The 20,286-nt window shown below is 48.6% G+C and overlaps 1 protein-coding gene across 1 annotated transcript in view; it reads left to right on the plus strand.

Annotated features, from left to right (window-relative positions):
• The window catches only part of LOC135519856 (threonylcarbamoyladenosine tRNA methylthiotransferase-like), a 528,096-nt gene that overhangs the window by 476,113 nt on the left and 31,697 nt on the right, over window positions 1–20,286 (plus strand). The window contains exon 10 of the mRNA XM_064945063.1: window positions 14,031–14,211. Within this exon, the coding sequence (XP_064801135.1) occupies window positions 14,031–14,211 (181 nt within the window). The remainder of the gene's footprint in view (window positions 1–14,030; window positions 14,212–20,286) is intronic.

Consider the following 20,286-nt stretch of genomic DNA (forward strand, 5'->3'; position numbering starts at 1 on the left):
GTTCTGTTGTGGCGGCTCCACTATTCCACCTCTCTCTGTTCTGTTGTGGCGGCTCCACTATTCCACCTCTCTCTGTTCTGTTGTGGTGGTTCCACTATTCCACCTATCTCTGTTCTGTTGTGGCGGATCCACTATTCCACCTCTCTCTGTTCTGTTGTGGTGGTTCCACTATTCCACCTCTCTCTGTTCTGTTGTGGCGGCTCCACTATTCCACCTCTCTCTGTTCTGTTGTGGCGGCTCCACTATTCCACCTCTCTATGTTTTGTTGTGGTTCCACTATTCCACCTCTCTCTGTTCTGTTGTTGTGGTTCCACTATTCCACCTCTCTCTGTTCTGTTGTTGTGGTTCCACTATTCCACCTCTCTCTGTTCTGTTGTGGCGGCTCCACTATTCCACCTCTCTCTGTTCTGTTGTGGCGGCTCCACTATTCCACCTCTCTCTGTTCTGTTCTGGTGGTTCCACTATTCCACCTCTCTCTGTTCTGTTGTTGTGGTTCCACTATTCCACATCTCTCTGTTCTGTTGTGACGGCTCCACTATTCCACCTCTCTCTGTTCTGTTGTGGTGGCTCCAGTATTCCACCTCTCTCTGTTCTGTTGTGGTTGCTCCACTATTCCACCTCTCTCTGTTCTGTTGTGGTTGCTCCACTATTCCACCTCTCTCTGTTCTGAGGTTGTGGTTCCACTATTCCACCTCTCTGTTCTGTTGTGACGGCTCCACTATTCCACTCTCTCTGTTCTGTTGTGGTGGCTCCAGTATTCCACCTCTCTCTGTTCTGTTGTGGTTGCTCCACTATTCCACCTCTCTCTGTTCTGTTGTTGTGGTTCCACTATTCCACCTATCTCTGTTCTGTTGTGGTGGTTCCACTATTCCACCTCTCTCTGTTCTGTTGTGGTTGCTCCACTATTCCACCTCTCACTGTTCTGTTGTTGTGGTTCCACTATTCCACCTCTCTCTGTTCTGTTGTGGTGGTTCCACTATTCCACCTCTCTCTGTTCTGTTGTGGTTGCTCCACTATTCCACCTCTCACTGTTCTGTTGTGGTGGTTCCACTATTCCACTCTCTCTGTTCTGTTGTGGCGGCTCCACTATTCCACCTCTCTCTGTTCTGTTGTGGCGGCTCCACTATTCCACCTCTCTCTGTTCTGTTGTGGCGGCTCCACTATTCCACCTCTCTCTGTTCTGTTGTGGCGGCTCCACTATTCCACCTCTCTCTGTTCTGTTGTGGCGGTTCCACTATTCCACCTCTCTCTGTTCTGTTGTGGCGACTCCACTATTCCACCTCTCTGTTCTGTTGTTGTGGTTCCACTATTCCACCTCTCTGTTCTGTTGTGGCGGCTCCACTATTCCACCTCTCTGTTCTGTTGTGGCGGCTCCACTATTCCACCTCTCTCTGTTCTGTTGTTGTGGTTCCACTATTCCACCTCTCTCTGTTCTGTTGTGGCGGCTCCACTATTCCACCTCTCTCTGTTCTGTTGTTGTGGTTCCACTATTCCACCTCTCTCTGTTCTGTTGTGGCGGCTCCACTATTCCACCTCTCTATGTTCTGTTGTTGTGGTTCCACGATTCCACCTCTCTGTTCTGTTGTGGTGGTTCCACTATTCCACCTCTCTCTGTTCTGTTGTGGTGGTTCCACTATTCCACCTCTCTCTGTTCTGTTGTGGCGGCTCCACTATTCCACCTCTCTCTGTTCTGTTGTTGTGGCTCCACTATTCCACCTCTCTCTGTTCTGTTGTTGTGGTTCCACTATTCCACCTCTCACTGTTCTGTTGTTGTGGTTCCAATATTCCACCTATCTCTGTTCTGTTGTGGTGGTTCCACTATTCCACCTCTCTCTGTTCTGTAGTGGCGGTTCCACTATTCCACCTCTCACTGTTCTGTTGTTGTGGTTCCACTATTCCACCTCTCTCTGTTCTGTTGTGGTGGTTCCACTATTCCACCTCTATCTGTTCTGTTGTGGTTGCTCCACTATTCCACCTCTCACTGTTCTGTTGTGGTGGTTCCACTATTCCACCTCTCTCTGTTCTGTTGTGGCGGCTCCACTATTCCACATCTCTCTGTTCTGTTGTGGCGGCTCCACTATTCCACCTCTCTCTGTTCTGTTGTGGCGGCTCCACTATTCCACCTCTCTCTGTTCTGTTGTGGCGGCTCCACTATTCCACCTCTCTCTGTTCTGTTGTGGCGGTTCCACTATTCCACCTCTCTCTGTTCTGTTGTGGTTGCTCCACTATTCCACCTCTCACTGTTCTGTTGTTGTGGTTCCACTATTCCACCTCTCTCTGTTCTGTTGTGGTGGTTCCACTATTCCACCTCTCTGTTCTGTTGTGGTTGCTCCACTATTCCACCTCTCACTGTTCTGTTGTGGTGGTTCCACTATTCCACCTCTCTCTGTTCTGTTGTGGCGGCTCCACTATTCCACCTCTCTCTGTTCTGTTGTTGTGGTTCCACTATTCCACCTCTCTCTGTTCTGTTGTGGCGGCTCCACTATTCCACCTCTCTCTGTTCTGTTGTTGTGGTTCCACTATTCCACCTCTCTCTGTTCTGTTGTGGCGGCTCCACTATTCCACCTCTCTCTGTTCTGTTGTTGTGGCTCCACTATTCCACCTCTCTCTGTTCTGTTGTTGTGGTTCCACTATTCCACCTCTCACTGTTCTGTTGTTGTGGTTCCAATATTCCACCTATCTCTGTTCTGTTGTGGTGGTTCCACTATTCCACCTCTCTCTGTTCTGTAGTGGCGGTTCCACTATTCCACATCTCTATGTTCTGTTGTTGTGGTTCCACTATTCCACCTCTCTCTGTTCTGTTGTGGTGGTTCCACTATTCCACTCTCTCTGTTCTGTTGTGGTGGTTCCACTATTCCACCTCTCTCTGTTCTGTTGTGGCGGCTCCACTATTCCACCTCTCTCTGTTCTGTTGTGGCGGCTCCACTATTCCACCTCTCTCTGTTCTGTTGTGGCGGCTCCACTATTCCACTCTCTCTGTTCTGTTGTGGCGGCTCCACTATTCCACCTCTCTCTGTTCTGTTGTGGCGGCTCCACTATTCCACTCTCTCTGTTCTGTTGTGGCGGCTCCACTATTCCACCTCTCTCTGTTCTGTTGTGGCGGCTCCACTATTCCACCTCTCTCTGTTCTGTTGTGGCGGCTCCACTATTCCACCTCTCTCTGTTCTGTTGTGGCGGCTCCACTATTCCACCTCTCTCTGTTCTGTTGTGGCGGTTCCACTATTCCACCTCTCTCTGTTCTGTTGTGGCGACTCCACTATTCCACCTCTCTCTGTTCTGTTGTTGTGGTTCCACTATTCCACCTCTCTCTGTTCTGTTGTGGCGGCTCCACTATTCCACCTCTCTGTTCTGTTGTGGCGGCTCCACTATTCCACCTCTCTCTGTTCTGTTGTTGTGGTTCCACTATTCCACTCTCTCTGTTCTGTTGTGGCGGCTCCATTATTCCACCTCTCTCTGTTCTGTTGTTGTGGTTCCACTATTCCACCTCTCTCTGTTCTGTTGTGGCGGCTCCACTATTCCACCTCTCTATGTTCTGTTGTTGTGGTTCCACAATTCCACCTCTCTGTTCTGTTGTGGTGGTTCCACTATTCCACCTCTCTGTTCTGTTGTGGTGGTTCCACTATTCCACCTCTCTCTGTTCTGTTGTGGTGGTTCCACTATTCCACTCTCTCTGTTCTGTTGTGGCGGCTCCACTATTCCACCTATCTCTGTTCTGTTGTGGCGGCTCCACTATTCCACCTCTCTCTGTTCTGTTGTGGCGGCTCCACTATTCCACCTCTCTGTTCTGTTGTGGCGGCTCCACTATTCCACCTCTCTCTGTTCTGTTGTGGCGGCTCCACTATTCCACCTCTCTCTGTTCTGTTGTGGCGGCTCCACTATTCCACCTCTCTCTGTTCTGTTGTGGCGGCTCCACTATTCCACCTCTCTCTGTTCTGTTGTGGCGGTTCCACTATTCCACTCTCTCTGTTCTGTTGTGGCGACTCCACTATTCCACCTCTCTCTGTTCTGTTGTTGTGGTTCCACTATTCCACCTCTCTCTGTTCTGTTGTGGCGGCTCCACTATTCCACCTCTCTGTTATGTTGTGGCGGCTCCACTATTCCACCTCTCTCTGTTCTGTTGTTGCGGTTCCACTATTCCACCTCTCTCTGTTCTGTTGTGGAGGCTCCACTATTCCACCTCTCTGTTCTGTTGTTGTGGTTCCACTATTCCACCTCTCTCTGTTCTGTTGTGGCGGCTCCACTATTCCACCTCTCTATGTTCTGTTGTTGAGGTTCCACGATTCCACCTCTCTCTGTTCTGTTGTGGTGGTTCCACTATTCCACTCTCTCTGTTCTGTTGTGGTGGTTCCACTATTCCACTCTCTCTGTTCTGTTGTGGCGGCTCCACTATTCCACCTCTCTCTGTTCTGTTGTTGTGGTTCCAATATTCCACCTCTCTCTGTTCTGTTGTGGTGGTTCCACTATTCCACCTCTCTCTGTTCTGTTGTGGTGGTTCCACTATTCCACCTCTCTCTGTTCTGTTGTGGCGGCTCCACTATTCCACCTCTCTCTGTTCTGTTGTGGCGGCTCCACTATTCCACCTCTCTCTGTTCTGTTGTGGCGGCTCCACTATTCCACCTCTCTCTGTTCTGTTGTGGCGGCTCCACTATTCCACCTCTCTCTGTTCTGTTGTGGCGGCTCCACTATTCCACCTCTCTCTGTTCTGTTGTGGCGGCTCCACTATTCCACCTCTCTCTGTTCTGTTGTGGCGGCTCCACTATTCCACCTCTCTCTGTTCTGTTGTGGCGGCTCCACTATTCCACCTCTCTCTGTTCTGTTGTGGCGGCTCCACTATTCCACCTCTCTCTGTTCTGTTGTGGCGGTTCCACTATTCCACCTCTCTCTGTTCTGTTGTGGCGACTCCACTATTCCACCTCTCTCTGTTCTGTTGTTGTGGTTCCACTATTCCACTCTCTCTGTTCTGTTGTGGCGGCTCCACTATTCCACCTCTCTGTTCTGTTGTGGCGGCTCCACTATTCCACCTCTCTGTTCTGTTGTTGTGGTTCCAATATTCCACTCTCTCTGTTCTGTTGTGGCGGCTCCATTATTCCACCTCTCTCTGTTCTGTTGTTGTGGTTCCACTATTCCACCTCTCTCTGTTCTGTTGTGGCGGCTCCACTATTCCACCTCTCTATGTTCTGTTGTTGTGGTTCCACGATTCCACTCTCTCTGTTCTGTTGTGGTGGTTCCACTATTCCACCTCTCTCTGTTCTGTTGTGGTGGTTCCACTATTCCACCTCTCTCTGTTCTGTTGTGGCGGCTCCACTATTCCACCTCTCTCTGTTCTGTTGTTGTGGCTCCACTATTCCACCTCTCTCTGTTCTGTTGTTGTGGTTCCACTATTCCACCTCTCACTGTTCTGTTGTTGTGGTTCCAATATTCCACCTATCTCTGTTCTGTTGTGGTGGTTCCACTATTCCACTCTCTCTGTTCTGTTGTGGCGGCTCCACTATTCCACCTCTCTATGTTCTGTTGTTGTGGTTCCACGATTCCACCTCTCTCTGTTCTGTTGTGGTGGTTCCACTATTCCACCTCTCTCTGTTCTGTTGTGGTGGTTCCACTATTCCACCTCTCTCTGTTCTGTTGTGGCGGCTCCACTATTCCACCTCTCTCTGTTCTGTTGTTGTGGCTCCACTATTCCACCTCTCTCTGTTCTGTTGTTGTGGTTCCACTATTCCACCTCTCACTGTTCTGTTGTTGTGGTTCCAATATTCCACCTATCTCTGTTCTGTTGTGGTGGTTCCACTATTCCACCTCTCTCTGTTCTGTAGTGGCGGTTCCACTATTCCACCTCTCTATGTTCTGTTGTGGCGGCTCCACTATTCCACCTCTCTCTGTTTTGTTGTGGCGGCTCCACTATTCCACCTCTCTCTGTTCTGTTCTGGTGGTTCCACTATTCCACCTCTCTCTGTTCTGAGGTTGTGGTTCCACTATTCCACCTCTCTCTGTTCTGTTGTGACGGCTCCACTATTCCACCTCTCTCTGTTCTGTTGTGGTGGCTCCAGTATTCCACCTCTCTCTGTTCTGTTGTGGTTGCTCCACTATTCCACCTCTCTCTGTTCTGTTGTTGTGGTTCCACTATTCCACCTCTCTCTGTTCTGTTGTGGTGGTTCCACTATTCCACCTCTCTCTGTTCTGTTGTGGTTGCTCCACTATTCCACCTCTCACTGTTCTGTTGTTGTGGTTCCACTATTCCACCTCTCTCTGTTCTGTTGTGGTGGTTCCACTATTCCACCTCTCTCTGTTCTGTTGTGGTTGCTCCACTATTCCACCTCTCACTGTTCTGTTGTGGTGGTTCCACTATTCCACCTCTCTGTTCTGTTGTGGCGGCTCCACTATTCCACCTCTCTCTGTTCTGTTGTGGCGGCTCCACTATTCCACCTCTCTGTTCTGTTGTGGCGACTCCACTATTCCACCTCTCTATGTTCTGTTGTTGTGGTTCCACTATTCCACCTCTCTCTGTTCTGTTGTGGCGGCTCCACTATTCCACCTCTCTGTTCTGTTGTGGCGGCTCCACTATTCCACCTCTCTGTTCTGTTGTTGTGGTTCCACTATTCCACCTCTCTCTGTTCTGTTGTGGCGGCTCCACTATTCCACCTCTCTGTTCTGTTGTTGTGGCTCCACTATTCCACCTCTCTGTTCTGTTGTTGTGGTTCCACTATTCCACCTCTCACTGTTCTGTTGTTGTGGTTCCAATATTCCACCTATCTCTGTTCTGTTGTGGTGGTTCCACTATTCCACCTCTCTGTTCTGTAGTGGCGGTTCCACTATTCCACATCTCTATGTTCTGTTGTTGTGGTTCCACTATTCCACCTCTCTCTGTTCTGTTGTGGTGGTTCCACTATTCCACCTCTCTCTGTTCTGTTGTGGTGGTTCCACTATTCCACCTCTCTCTGTTCTGTTGTGGCGGCTCCACTATTCCACCTCTCTCTGTTCTGTTGTGGCGGCTCCACTATTCCACCTCTCTCTGTTCTGTTGTGGCGGCTCCACTATTCCACTCTCTCTGTTCTGTTGTGGCGGCTCCACTATTCCACCTCTCTCTGTTCTGTTGTGGCGGCTCCACTATTCCACCTCTCTCTGTTCTGTTGTGGCGGCTCCACTATTCCACTCTCTCTGTTCTGTTGTGGCGGCTCCACTATTCCACCTCTCTGTTCTGTTGTGGCGGCTCCACTATTCCACCTCTCTCTGTTCTGTTGTGGCGGCTCCACTATTCCACCTCTCTCTGTTCTGTTGTGCGGTTCCACTATTCCACCTCTCTCTGTTCTGTTGTGGCGACTCCACTATTCCACCTCTCTCTGTTCTGTTGTTGTGGTTCCACTATTCCACCTCTCTCTGTTCTGTTGTGGCGGCTCCACTATTCCACCTCTCTGTTCTGTTGTGGCGGCTCCACTATTCCACCTCTCTGTTCTGTTGTTGTGGTTCCACTATTCCACCTCTCTCTCTGTTCTGTTGTGGCGGCTCCATTATTCCACCTCTCTCTGTTCTGTTGTTGTGGTTCCACTATTCCACCTCTCTCTGTTCTGTTGTGGCGGCTCCACTATTCCACCTCTCTATGTTCTGTTGTTGTGGTTCCACGATTCCACCTCTCTCTGTTCTGTTGTGGTGGTTCCACTATTCCACCTCTCTCTGTTCTGTTGTGGTGGTTCCACTATTCCACTCTCTCTGTTCTGTTGTGGTGGTTCCACTATTCCACTCTCTCTGTTCTGTTGTGGCGGCTCCACTATTCCACCTCTCTGTTCTGTTGTGGCGGCTCCACTATTCCACCTCTCTCTGTTCTGTTGTGGCTCCACTATTCCACCTCTCTGTTCTGTTGTGGCGGCTCCACTATTCCACCTCTCTCTGTTCTGTTGTGGCGGCTCCACTATTCCACTCTCTCTGTTCTGTTGTGGCGGCTCCACTATTCCACCTCTCTCTGTTCTGTTGTGGCGGCTCCACTATTCCACCTCTCTCTGTTCTGTTGTGGCGGTTCCACTATTCCACCTCTCTGTTCTGTTGTGGCGACTCCACTATTCCACTCTCTCTGTTCTGTTGTTGTGGTTCCACTATTCCACTCTCTCTGTTCTGTTGTGGCGGCTCCACTATTCCACCTCTCTGTTATGTTGTGGCGGCTCCACTATTCCACCTCTCTGTTCTGTTGTTGCGGTTCCACTATTCCACCTCTCTCTGTTCTGTTGTGGCGGCTCCACTATTCCACCTCTCTCTGTTCTGTTGTTGTGGTTCCACTATTCCACCTCTCTGTTCTGTTGTGGCGGCTCCACTATTCCACCTCTCTATGTTCTGTTGTTGTGGTTCCACGATTCCACTCTCTCTGTTCTGTTGTGGTGGTTCCACTATTCCACCTCTCTCTGTTCTGTTGTGGTGGTTCCACTATTCCACCTCTCTCTGTTCTGTTGTGGCGGCTCCACTATTCCACCTCTCTCTGTTCTGTTGTTGTGGTTCCAATATTCCACCTCTCTCTGTTCTGTTGTGGTGGTTCCACTATTCCACCTCTCTCTGTTCTATTGTGGTGGTTCCACTATTCCACCTCTCTCTGTTCTGTTGTGGCGGCTCCACTATTCCACTCTCTCTGTTCTGTTGTGGCGGCTCCACTATTCCACTCTCTCTGTTCTGTTGTGGCGGCTCCACTATTCCACCTCTCTCTGTTCTGTTGTGGCGGCTCCACTATTCCACTCTCTCTGTTCTGTTGTGGCGGCTCCACTATTCCACTCTCTCTGTTCTGTTGTGGCGGCTCCACTATTCCACCTCTCTCTGTTCTGTTGTGGCGGCTCCACTATTCCACCTCTCTCTGTTCTGTTGTGGCGGCTCCACTATTCCACCTCTCTCTGTTCTGTTGTGGCGGCTCCACTATTCCACCTCTCTGTTCTGTTGTGGCGGTTCCACTATTCCACTCTCTCTGTTCTGTTGTGGCGACTCCACTATTCCACCTCTCTCTGTTCTGTTGTTGTGGTTCCACTATTCCACTCTCTCTGTTCTGTTGTGGCGGCTCCACTATTCCACCTCTCTGTTCTGTTGTGGCGGCTCCACTATTCCACTCTCTCTGTTCTGTTGTTGTGGTTCCACTATTCCACCTCTCTCTGTTCTGTTGTGGCGGCTCCATTATTCCACCTCTCTCTGTTCTGTTGTTGTGGTTCCACTATTCCACCTCTCTCTGTTCTGTTGTGGCGGCTCCACTATTCCACCTCTCTATGTTCTGTTGTTGTGGTTCCACGATTCCACCTCTCTGTTCTGTTGTGGTGGTTCCACTATTCCACCCTCTCTGTTCTGTTGTGGTGGTTCCACTATTCCACTCTCTCTGTTCTGTTGTGGTGGTTCCACTATTCCACCTCTCTCTGTTCTGTTGTGGCGGCTCCACTATTCCACCTCTCTGTTCTGTTGTGGTGGCTCCACTATTCCACCTCTCTGTTCTGTTCTGTTGTGGCGGCTCCACTATTCCACCTCTCTGTTCTGTTGTGGCGGCTCCACTATTCCACCTCTCTGTTCTGTTGTGGCGGCTCCACTATTCCACTCTCTCTGTTCTGTTGTGGCGGCTCCACTATTCCACCTCTCTCTGTTCTGTTGTGGCGGCTCCACTATTCCACTCTCTCTGTTCTGTTGTGGCGGTTCCACTATTCCACCTCTCTCTGTTCTGTTGTGGCGAACTCCACTATTCCACCTCTCTGTTCTGTTGTTGTGGTTCCACTATTCCACTCTCTCTGTTCTGTTGTGGCGGCTCCACTATTCCACCTCTCTGTTATGTTGTGGCGGCTCCACTATTCCACCTCTCTCTGTTCTGTTGTTGCGGTTCCACTATTCCACCTCTCTCTGTTCTGTTGTGGCGGCTCCACTATTCCACCTCTCTCTGTTCTGTTGTTGTGGTTCCACTATTCCACCTCTCTCTGTTCTGTTGTGGTGGCTCCACTATTCCACCTCTCTATGTTCTGTTGTTGCGGTTCCACTATTCCACCTCTCTCTGTTCTGTTGTGGCGGCTCCACTATTCCACCTCTCTCTGTTCTGTTGTTGTGGTTCCACTATTCCACCTCTCTCTGTTCTGTTGTGGCGGCTCCACTATTCCACCTCTCTATGTTCTGTTGTGGTGGTTCCACTATTCCACCTCTCTCTGTTCTGTTGTGGTGGTTCCACTATTCCACCTCTCTCTGTTCTGTTGTGGCGGCTCCACTATTCCACCTCTCTCTGTTCTGTTGTTGTGGTTCCAATATTCCACCTCTCTCTGTTCTGTTGTGGTGGTTCCACTATTCCACCTCTCTCTGTTCTATTGTGGTGGTTCCACTATTCCACCTCTCTCTGTTCTGTTGTGGCGGCTCCACTATTCCACCTCTCTCTGTTCTGTTGTGGCGGCTCCACTATTCCACCTCTCTCTGTTCTGTTGTGGCGGCTCCACTATTCCACCTCTCTCTGTTCTGTTGTGGCGGCTCCACTATTCCACCTCTCTCTGTTCTGTTGTGGCGGCTCCACTATTCCACCTCTCTCTGTTCTGTTGTGGCGGCTCCACTATTCCACCTCTCTCTGTTCTGTTGTGGCGGCTCCACTATTCCACCTCTCTGTTCTGTTGTGGCGGCTCCACTATTCCACCTCTCTCTGTTCTGTTGTGGCGGCTCCACTATTCCACCTCTCTGTTCTGTTGTGGCGGTTCCACTATTCCACCTCTCTGTTCTGTTGTGGCGACTCCACTATTCCACCTCTCTCTGTTCTGTTGTTGTGGTTCCACTATTCCACCTCTCTCTGTTCTGTTGTGGCGGCTCCACTATTCCACCTCTCTGTTCTGTTGTGGCGGCTCCACTATTCCACCTCTCTCTGTTCTGTTGTTGTGGTTCCACTATTCCACCTCTCTCTGTTCTGTTGTGGCGGCTCCATTATTCCACCTCTCTCTGTTCTGTTGTTGTGGTTCCACTATTCCACCTCTCTCTGTTCTGTTGTGGCGGCTCCACTATTCCACCTCTCTATGTTCTGTTGTTGTGGTTCCACGATTCCACCTCTCTGTTCTGTTGTGGTGGTTCCACTATTCCACCTCTCTCTGTTCTGTTGTGGTGGTTCCACTATTCCACCTCTCTCTGTTCTGTTGTGGCGGCTCCACTATTCCACCTCTCTCTGTTCTGTTGTTGTGGCTCCACTATTCCACCTCTCTCTGTTCTGTTGTTGTGGTTCCACTATTCCACCTCTCACTGTTCTGTTGTTGTGGTTCCAATATTCCACCTATCTCTGTTCTGTTGTGGTGGTTCCACTATTCCACCTCTCTCTGTTCTGTTGTGGCGGCTCCACTATTCCACCTCTCTATGTTCTGTTGTTGTGGTTCCACGATTCCACCTCTCTCTGTTCTGTTGTGGTGGTTCCACTATTCCACCTCTCTCTGTTCTGTTGTGGTGGTTCCACTATTCCACCTCTCTCTGTTCTGTTGTGGCGGCTCCACTATTCCACCTCTCTGTTCTGTTGTTGTGGCTCCACTATTCCACCTCTCTCTGTTCTGTTGTTGTGGTTCCACTATTCCACCTCTCACTGTTCTGTTGTTGTGGTTCCAATATTCCACCTATCTCTGTTCTGTTGTGGTGGTTCCACTATTCCACCTCTCTCTGTTCTGTTGTGGCGGCTCCACTATTCCACCTCTCTATGTTCTGTTGTTGTGGTTCCACGATTCCACCTCTCTCTGTTCTGTTGTGGTGGTTCCACTATTCCACCTCTCTCTGTTCTGTTGTGGTGGTTCCACTATTCCACCTCTCTCTGTTCTGTTGTGGCGGCTCCACTATTCCACCTCTCTCTGTTCTGTTGTTGTGGCTCCACTATTCCACCTCTCTCTGTTCTGTTGTTGTGGTTCCACTATTCCACCTCTCACTGTTCTGTTGTTGTGGTTCCAATATTCCACCTATCTCTGTTCTGTTGTGGTGGTTCCACTATTCCACCTCTCTCTGTTCTGTAGTGGCGGTTCCACTATTCCACCTCTCTATGTTCTGTTGTTGTGGTTCCACTATTCCACCTCTCTCTGTTCTGTTGTGGTGGTTCCACTATTCCACCTCTCTGTTCTGTTGTGGTGGTTCCACTATTCCACCTCTCTCTGTTCTGTTGTGGCGGCTCCACTATTCCACCTCTCTCTGTTCTGTTGTGGCGGCTCCACTATTCCACCTCTCTCTGTTCTGTTGTGGTGGTTCCACTATTCCACCTCTCTGTTCTGTAGTGGCGGTTCCACTATTCCACCTCTCTCTGTTCTGTTGTGGTTGCTCCACTATTCCACTCTCTCTGTTCTGTTGCGGCGGTTCCACTATTCCACCTCTCTCTGTTCTGTAGTGGCGGCTCCACTATTCCACCTCTCTCTGTTCTGTTGTGGTTGCTCCACTATTCCACCTCTCTGTTCTGTTGTGGCGGTTCCACTATTCCACCCTCTCTGTTCTGTTGTGGCGGCTCCACTATTCCACCTCTCTCTGTTCTGTTGTGGCGGCTCCACTATTCCACCTCTCTCTGTTCTGTTGTGGCGGCTCCACTATTCCACCTCTCTCTGTTCTGTTGTGGCGGCTCCACTATTCCACCTCTCTCTGTTCTGTTGTGGCGGCTCCACTATTCCACCTCTCTGTTCTGTTGTGGCGGCTCCACTATTCCACCTCTCTCTGTTCTGTTGTGGCGGCTCCACTATTCCACCTCTCTCTGTTCTGTTGTGGCGGCTCCACTATTCCACCTCTCTCTGTTCTGTTGTGGTGGTTCCACTATTCCACCTCTCTCTGTTCTGTAGTGGCGGTTCCACTATTCCACCTCTCTCTGTTCTGTAGTGGCGGTTCCACTATTCCACCTCTCTCTGTTCTGTTGTGGCGGCTCCACTATTCCACCTCTCTCTGTTCTGTTGTGGCGGCTCCACAATTCCACCTCTCTCTGTTCTGTAGTGGCGGCTCCACTATTCCACCTCTCTCTGTTCTGTTGTGGTTGCTCCACCGTCTTCAGCGTGGCGAAGCATTGAAGTTGGTTTGTACCTGTGAATCAGAGATCAATAAAACCAGAATATATACAAGCCAGGATCAATGAACCAGTCCTCTGCAGAGGTTCTCATTCAATCACGGACCCGGACAATAATCAATTGTCATTGAGGCTGCTAATAAGGGTCCTGCTGCAGGAGTTATCCCACAGAGAAGATCTGCATAGCAACAGTGGACAGACACCACAGGCCAATGTTGATTTTCAACACACTTGCGTCACACACACTGTCGTTAGTTAAATGTACGTTTCCTTGACACGTCTTTCCAATATGTCTTAGTTTCTGGTTCATCTTTCCCTGATTCCGTATTGTGATTTGTAAAGCTGTGAATTTGAATGATCCGGGTTCAATTGGAGGTGTTTAGGTGCTTTCATTCAGATATTGATTTGGTAAATAACCTTTTCTCTCTCTTCCTCTCTCCCCTCTCTTCATCTCCTCTCTTCCTCTCCCTCTCTTCCCTCTCTCTTCCTCTCCTCTCTCTCTTCCTCTCCTCTCTCTCTTCTTCTCCTCTCTTCCTCTCTCCCCTCTCTTTCTCATCTCTCTCTTCCTCTCCTCTCTCTCTTCCTCTCTCCCCTCTCTTCATCTCCTCTCTTCCTCTCCTCTCTCTCTTCCTCTACTCTCTCTTCCTCTCCTTTCTCTCTTCCTCTCTTCTCTCTTACTCTACTCTCTCTCTTCCTCTCTCTTCCCCTCCTCTCTCTTCCCATCCTCTCTCTTCCTCTACTCTCTCTCTTCCTCTCCTCTCTCTTCCTCTCCTCTCTCTTCCTCTCCTCTCTCTTCCTCTCCTCTCTCTTCCTCTCTTCTCTCCCTCCCTCTCCTCTCTCTTCCTCTCTTCTCTCCCTCCCTCTCCTCTCTTCCTCCCTCCCTCTTCTCTCTCTTCCTCTCCTTTCTCTCTTCCTCTCTTCTCCCTCTCTTCTCTCCCTCCCTCTCCTCTCTCTTCCTCTCTTCTCTCTCTTCCTCTCCTCTCTTCCTCCCTCCCTCTCCTCTCTCTTCCTCTCTCCTCTCCTCTCCCTCCCTCTCCTCTCTCTTCCTTTCCTCTCTCAGGGTTCCTGGTATCACCATCGCAACGGACATCATCTGTGGTTTCCCAGGGGAGACGGATGCTGACTTCCAGGAGACATGTGACCTGGTGAAGGAGTATCGCTTCCCCAGCCTCTTCATCAACCAGTTCTACCCCCGGCCTGGCACCCCCGCCGCCAAGATGGACCAGGTCCCCGCCCAAGTGGTGAGTTAGTTACGATCTCTGATGTATTAACTTCCAGTGTGTATCATCACACCACATGTTGCACCACATCGCACCTGTTTACATTTGATCACATGTTGTAGAGCGTTATTGTTCTTCTTGGTTGGAGGCCGTAGAGTTTAACGTGGACCAGAGTGTTGAGGCAGTAGAGTTTAACATGGACCAGAGTGTTGAGGCAGTGGAGTTTAACATGGACCAGAGTGTTGAGGCAGTGGAGTTTAACATGGACCAGAGTGTTGAGGCAGTAGAGTTTAACATGGACCAGAGTGTTGAGGCAGTAGAGTTTAACATGGACCAGAGTGTTGAGGCAGTAGAGTTTAACGTGGACCAGAGTGTTGAGGCAGTAGAGTTTAACATGGACCAGAGTGTTGAGGCAGTAGAGTTTAACATGGACCAGAGTGTTGATGCAGCAGAGTTTAACATGGACCAGAGTGTTGAGGCAGTAGAGTTTAACGTGGACCAGAGTGTTGAGGCAGTAGAGTTTAACGTGGACCAGAGTGTTGAGGCAGTAGAGTTTAACGTGGACCAGAGTGTTGAGGCAGTAGAGTTTAACATGGACCAGAGTGTTGAGGCAGTAGAGTTTAACGTGGACCAGAGTGTTGAGGCAGTAGAGTTTAACGTGGACCAGAGTGTTGAGGCAGTAGAGTTTAACATGGACCAGAGTGTTGAGGCAGTAGAGTTTAACATGGACCAGAGTGTTGAGACAGCAGAGTTTAACGTGGACCAGAGTGTTGAGGCAGTAGAGTTTAACGTGGACCAGAGTGTTGAGGCAGTAGAGTTTAACATGGACCAGAGTGTTGAGGCAGCAGAGTTTAACGTGGACCAGAGTGTTGAGGCAGTAGAGTTTAACGTGGACCAGAGTGTTGAGGCAGTAGAGTTTAACATGGACCAGAGTGTTGAGGCAGTAGAGTTTAACATGGACCAGAGTGTTGAGGCAGTAGAGTTTAACATGGACCAGAGTGTTGAGGCAGCAGAGTTTAACATGAACCAGAGTGTTGAGGAGGCAGTAGAGTTTAACGTGGACCAGAGTGTTGAGGCAGTAGAGTTTAACATGGACCAGAGTGTTGAGGAGGCAGTAGAGTTTAACATGGACCAGAGTGTTGAGGAGGCAGTAGAGTTTAACATGGACCAGAGTGTTGAGGCAGTAGAGTTTAACATGGACCAGAGTGTTGAGGCAGTAGAGTTTAACATGGACCAGAGTGTTGAGGCAGTAGAGTTTAACATGGACCAGAGTGTTGAGGCAGTAGAGTTTAACATGGACCAGAGTGTTGAGGCAGTAGAGTTTAACATGGACCAGAGTGTTTGGAGGCAGTAGAGTGTAACATGGACCAGAGTGTTGAGGCAGTAGAGTTTAACATGGACCAGAGTGTTGAGGCAGTAGAGTTTAACATGGACCAGAGTGTTGAGGCAGTAGAGTTTAACATGGACCAGAGTGTTGAGGCAGCAGAGTTCAACATGGACCAGAGTGTTGAGGCAGCAGAGTTTAACATGAACCAGAGTGTTGAGGCAGTAGAGTTTAACGTGGACCAGAGTGTTGAGGCAGTAGAGTTTAACATGGACCAGAGTGTTGAGGCAGTAGAGTTTAACATGGACCAGAGTGTTGAGGAGGCAGTAGAGTTTAACATGGACCAGAGTGTTGAGGCAGTAGAGTTTAACATTGACCAGAGTGATGAGGCAGTAGAGTTTAACATGGACCAGAGTGTTGAGGCAGTAGAGTTTAACATGGACCAGAGTGTTGAGGCAGTAGAGTTTAACATGGACCAGAGTGTTGAGGCAGTAGAGTTTAACGTGGACCAGAGTGTTGAGGCAGTAGAGTTTAACATGGACCAGAGTGTTGAGGCAGTAGAGTTTAACGTGGACCAGAGTGTTGAGGCAGTAGAGTTTAACATGGACCAGAGTGTTGAGGCAGTAGAGTTTAACATGGACCAGAGTGTTGAGGCAGTAGAGTTTAACGTGAACCAGAGTGATGAGGCAGCAGAGTTTAACATGAACCAGAGTGTTGAGGAGGCAGTAGAGTTTAACGTGGACCAGAGTGTTGAGGCAGTAGAGTTTAACATGGACCAGAGTGTTGAGGCAGCAGAGTTTAACATGGACCAGAGTGTTGAGGCAGTAGAGTTTAACATGGACCAGAGTGTTGAGGCAGCAGAGTTTAACATGGACCAGAGTGTTGAGGCAGTAGAGTTTAACATGGACCAGAGTGTTGAGGCAGCAGAGTTTAACATGGACCAGAGTGATGAGGCAGTAGAGTTTAACATGGACCAGAGTGTTGAGGCAGTAGAGTTTAACATGGACCAGAGTGTTGAGGCAGTAGAGTTTAACATGGACCAGAGTGTTGAAGCAGTAGAGTTTCAGTACTGTAGTATGAGATGAGCAGGGCTGAGCGAAACAGGGTGCTAGCAGGGACGCAGTATGTTTTGGGGGGGGTATCAGTTAGAGAATAGACCCGGCACAGAATCACTCAGTTTAGGACGTAGTGATTCAGGGTGTAAGATCATGTGTGATTCTGTGCAGTTCGACTGCAATGTGGTCCATGTTTAAAAACACACACTGGGACACTGGCAGACTTGTGAAGGCCCCTGTCTGGATCAAGCCTACACATCAGGCCTCACTCAACACCAGTGGATGAGTCCCAAATGTCCCTATTATGCCCTAGTATAGTGCACTACCCTATGGGCCCTGATCAAAGGTCGTGAACTATATAGGTAATGGGGTGCTGTTTGTGCCTCAGGCCCCGGGCTCTGTTTATACAGGTGTTTCAGCCCGTTTCACACGGCGGACTACACCAAGGCCTGTTATAATGGCTCCGTGTCGGGCTGAACCACAAGCTGGGGGCTCTGCAGATGGCAGAAGAGGTTGGGATCAATTCCACTTCAATGTCGTCAATTCAGGAGAGTAACAGCGATTCCAATGAGGGGAAATTGAAACGGACCCCCCCCACTACTGCCAGTGACATGTCTGAAAGGAGTTGATTCTTCTTAAAGGACGCCAGACTAAACCAGACTAACCTCAGACTAAACCTGACTAAACCAGACTAACCTCAGACTATACCAGACTAAACCAGACTAACCTCAGACTAAACCAGACTAACCTCAGACTAAACCAGACTAAACCAGACTAACCTCAGACTAAACCTGACTAAACCAGACTAAACCAGACTAACCTCAGACTAAACCTGACTAAACCAGACTAACCTCAGACTAAACCTGACTAAACCAGACTAAACTCAGACTAAACCAGACTATACCAGACTAAACCAGACTAACCTCAGACTAAACCAGACTAAACCAGACTAAACCAGACTAAACCTGACTAAACCAGACTAACCTCAGACTAAACCAGACTAAACCTGACTAAACCAGACTAAACCAGACTAACCTCAGACTAAACCAGACTAAACTCAGACTAAACCAGACTAAACTCAGACTAAACCAGACTAAACTAGACTAAACTAAACCAGACTAAACTCAGACTAAACCAGACTAAACCAGACTAACCTCAGACTAAACCAGACTAACATCATACTAAACTCAGACTAAACTCAGACTAAACCAGTCTAAACCAGTCTAAACCAGACTAACCTCAGACTAAACCAGACTAAACCAGTCTAAACCAGTCTAAACCAGACTAAACTCAGCCCCCAGTATTCTCCAGAGTACTATATTGACACGAGGTATTGGGCTGTGTTGTTGCCCGGATGTTTCCGTTGACGACGGGCTTGATTCACCCAGCTGTCAGTCCTAAGATGTTTTTAAATGTGTTTTTTTTTTGTATGTCTGATTCTGAATATAAAAATATCTATATATTTTTAATTTGTGTCTCTTATCAAGGAGTAAAAACCGTAATAAAATGTCTCCCCTCTCGTCAGCTGAACATAAAAACCTGCTCCAATTATGTCAAGAAATATTATATATCCTGAAGGGTTTTATACCACGCTGGATTAACACAATCAAAGACACTGGAGTTGAGTTCTCTCCGTGTCTGTGTGTGTATGTGTGTGTGTGTGTGGGGGGGGGTCTGTGTGTGAGTGGAAGGGAGGGTCTGTTTGTGTGTGTGTGTGTGTGTGTGTGTGTGTGTGTGTGTGTGTGAGTGGAAGGGAGTGTGTGTGTGTGTGTGAGAAATCTCTCTCTCTCAGCATTAATGGGGGAGGGGGGGTCTGTGTGTGAGTGGAAGGGAGGGTCTGTGTGTGTGGGGGGGGGTCTGTGTGTGAGTGGAAGGGAGGGTCTGTGTGTGTGGGGGGGGGGGGTCTGTGTGTGAGTGGAAGGGAGGGTCTGTGTGTGTGTGTGTGTGTGTGTGTGTGTGTGTGTGTGTGTGTGTGTGTGTGTGTGTGTGTGTGTGTGTGTGTGTGTGTGTGTGAGAAATCTCTCTCTCTCTCTCAGGGGGGGGGGGGTGTGTGTGTGTGTGTGTGTGTGTGTGTGTGTGTGTGTGTGTGTGTGTGTGTGTGTGTGTGTGTGTGTGAGAAATCTCTCTCTCTCAGCATTAATGGTAATTAATACAGATCTGTTTGTGAACTGAGCCAGGCGTTTCTCTCAGACTGATTCTACCAGCATGGGGTAATTCAGCTGCCCAGTCAGGCAGACGGCCGGTTCATTTCAACGAGGCATTTTTCTCGTATCTCATATTTTTACATGTCTTCAATTACAGCATGTTGTTGTTGTTGTCTGTTTTATATCTTTAAATCCATCAGGAGAAAATAGGATCTTGGCTTTGTTATGTACTTGTGTTTTATTTCCGTCATTCATTATTGACAATGAAAATGTGTATATTGTGAGTTTTCCACGTCATGTTCAATAGTAATGATTAGGTAACTTCCTGTTCAATAGTAATGATTAGGTAACTTCATGTTCAATAGTAATGATTAGGTAACTTCCTGTTCAATAGTAATGATTAGGTAACTTCCTGTTCAATAGTAATGATTAGGTAACGTCCTGTTCAATAGTAATGATTAGGTAACATGTTCAATAGTAATGATTAGGTAACTTCCTGTTCAATAGTAATGATTAGGTAACTTCCTGTTCAATAGTAATGATTAGGTAACTTCCTGTTCAATAGTAATGATTAGGTAACTTTCTGTTCAAAATAATGATTAGGTAATGTCCTGTTCAATAGTAATGATTAGGTAACTTCCTGTTCAATAGCAATGATTAGGTAACGTCCTGTTCAATAGTAATGATTAGGTAACTTCCTGTTCAATAGTAATGATTAGGTAATGTCCTGTTCAATAGTAATGATTAGGTAACTTCCTGTTCAAAATAATGATTAGGTAACTTCCTGTTCAATAGTGATGATTAGGTAACTTCCTGTTCAATAGTAATGATTAGGTAACTTCATGTTCAATAGTAATGATTAGGTAACTTCCTGTTCAATAGTAATGATTAGGTAACTTCATGTTCAATAGTAATGATTTGGTAACTTCCTGTTCAATAGTAATGATTGGGTAACTTCCTGTTCAATAGTAATGATTAGGTAACTTCCTGTTCAATAGTAATGATTAGGTAACATCCTGTTCAATAGTAATGATTAGGTAACTTCCTGTTCAATAGTTATGATTAGGTAACTTCATGTTCAATAGTAATGATTTGGTAACTTCCTGTTCAATAGTAATGATTAGGTAACTTCCTGTTCAATAGTAATGATTAGGTAACTTCATGTTCAATAGTAATGATTAGGTAACGTCCTGTTCAATAGGGATGGGGCTGGGCTGGGTAGGGATGGGGTTGGGCTGGGTAGGGATGGGGCTGGGCTGGGTAGGGATGGGGCTGGGCTGGGTAGGGATGAGGCTGGGTAGGGATGGGGCTGGGTAGGGATGGGGTTGGGCTGGGTAGGGATGGGGCTGGGCTGGGTAGGGATGGGGCTGGGCTGGGTAGGGATGGGGCTGGGCTGGGTAGGGATGGGGCTGGGCTGGGTAGGGATGGGGTTGGGCTGGGTAGGGATGGGGTTGGGCTGGGTAGGGATGGGGCTGGGCTGGGTAGGGATGGGGCTGGGTAGGGATGGGGCTGGGCTGGGTAGGGATGGGGCTGGGCTGGGTAGGGATGGGGCTGGGTAGGGATGGGGTTGGGC

This window comes from Oncorhynchus masou, chromosome 29 (assembly GCF_036934945.1).
Source record: "Oncorhynchus masou masou isolate Uvic2021 chromosome 29, UVic_Omas_1.1, whole genome shotgun sequence".
Lineage (NCBI taxonomy): Eukaryota > Metazoa > Chordata > Actinopteri > Salmoniformes > Salmonidae > Oncorhynchus > Oncorhynchus masou.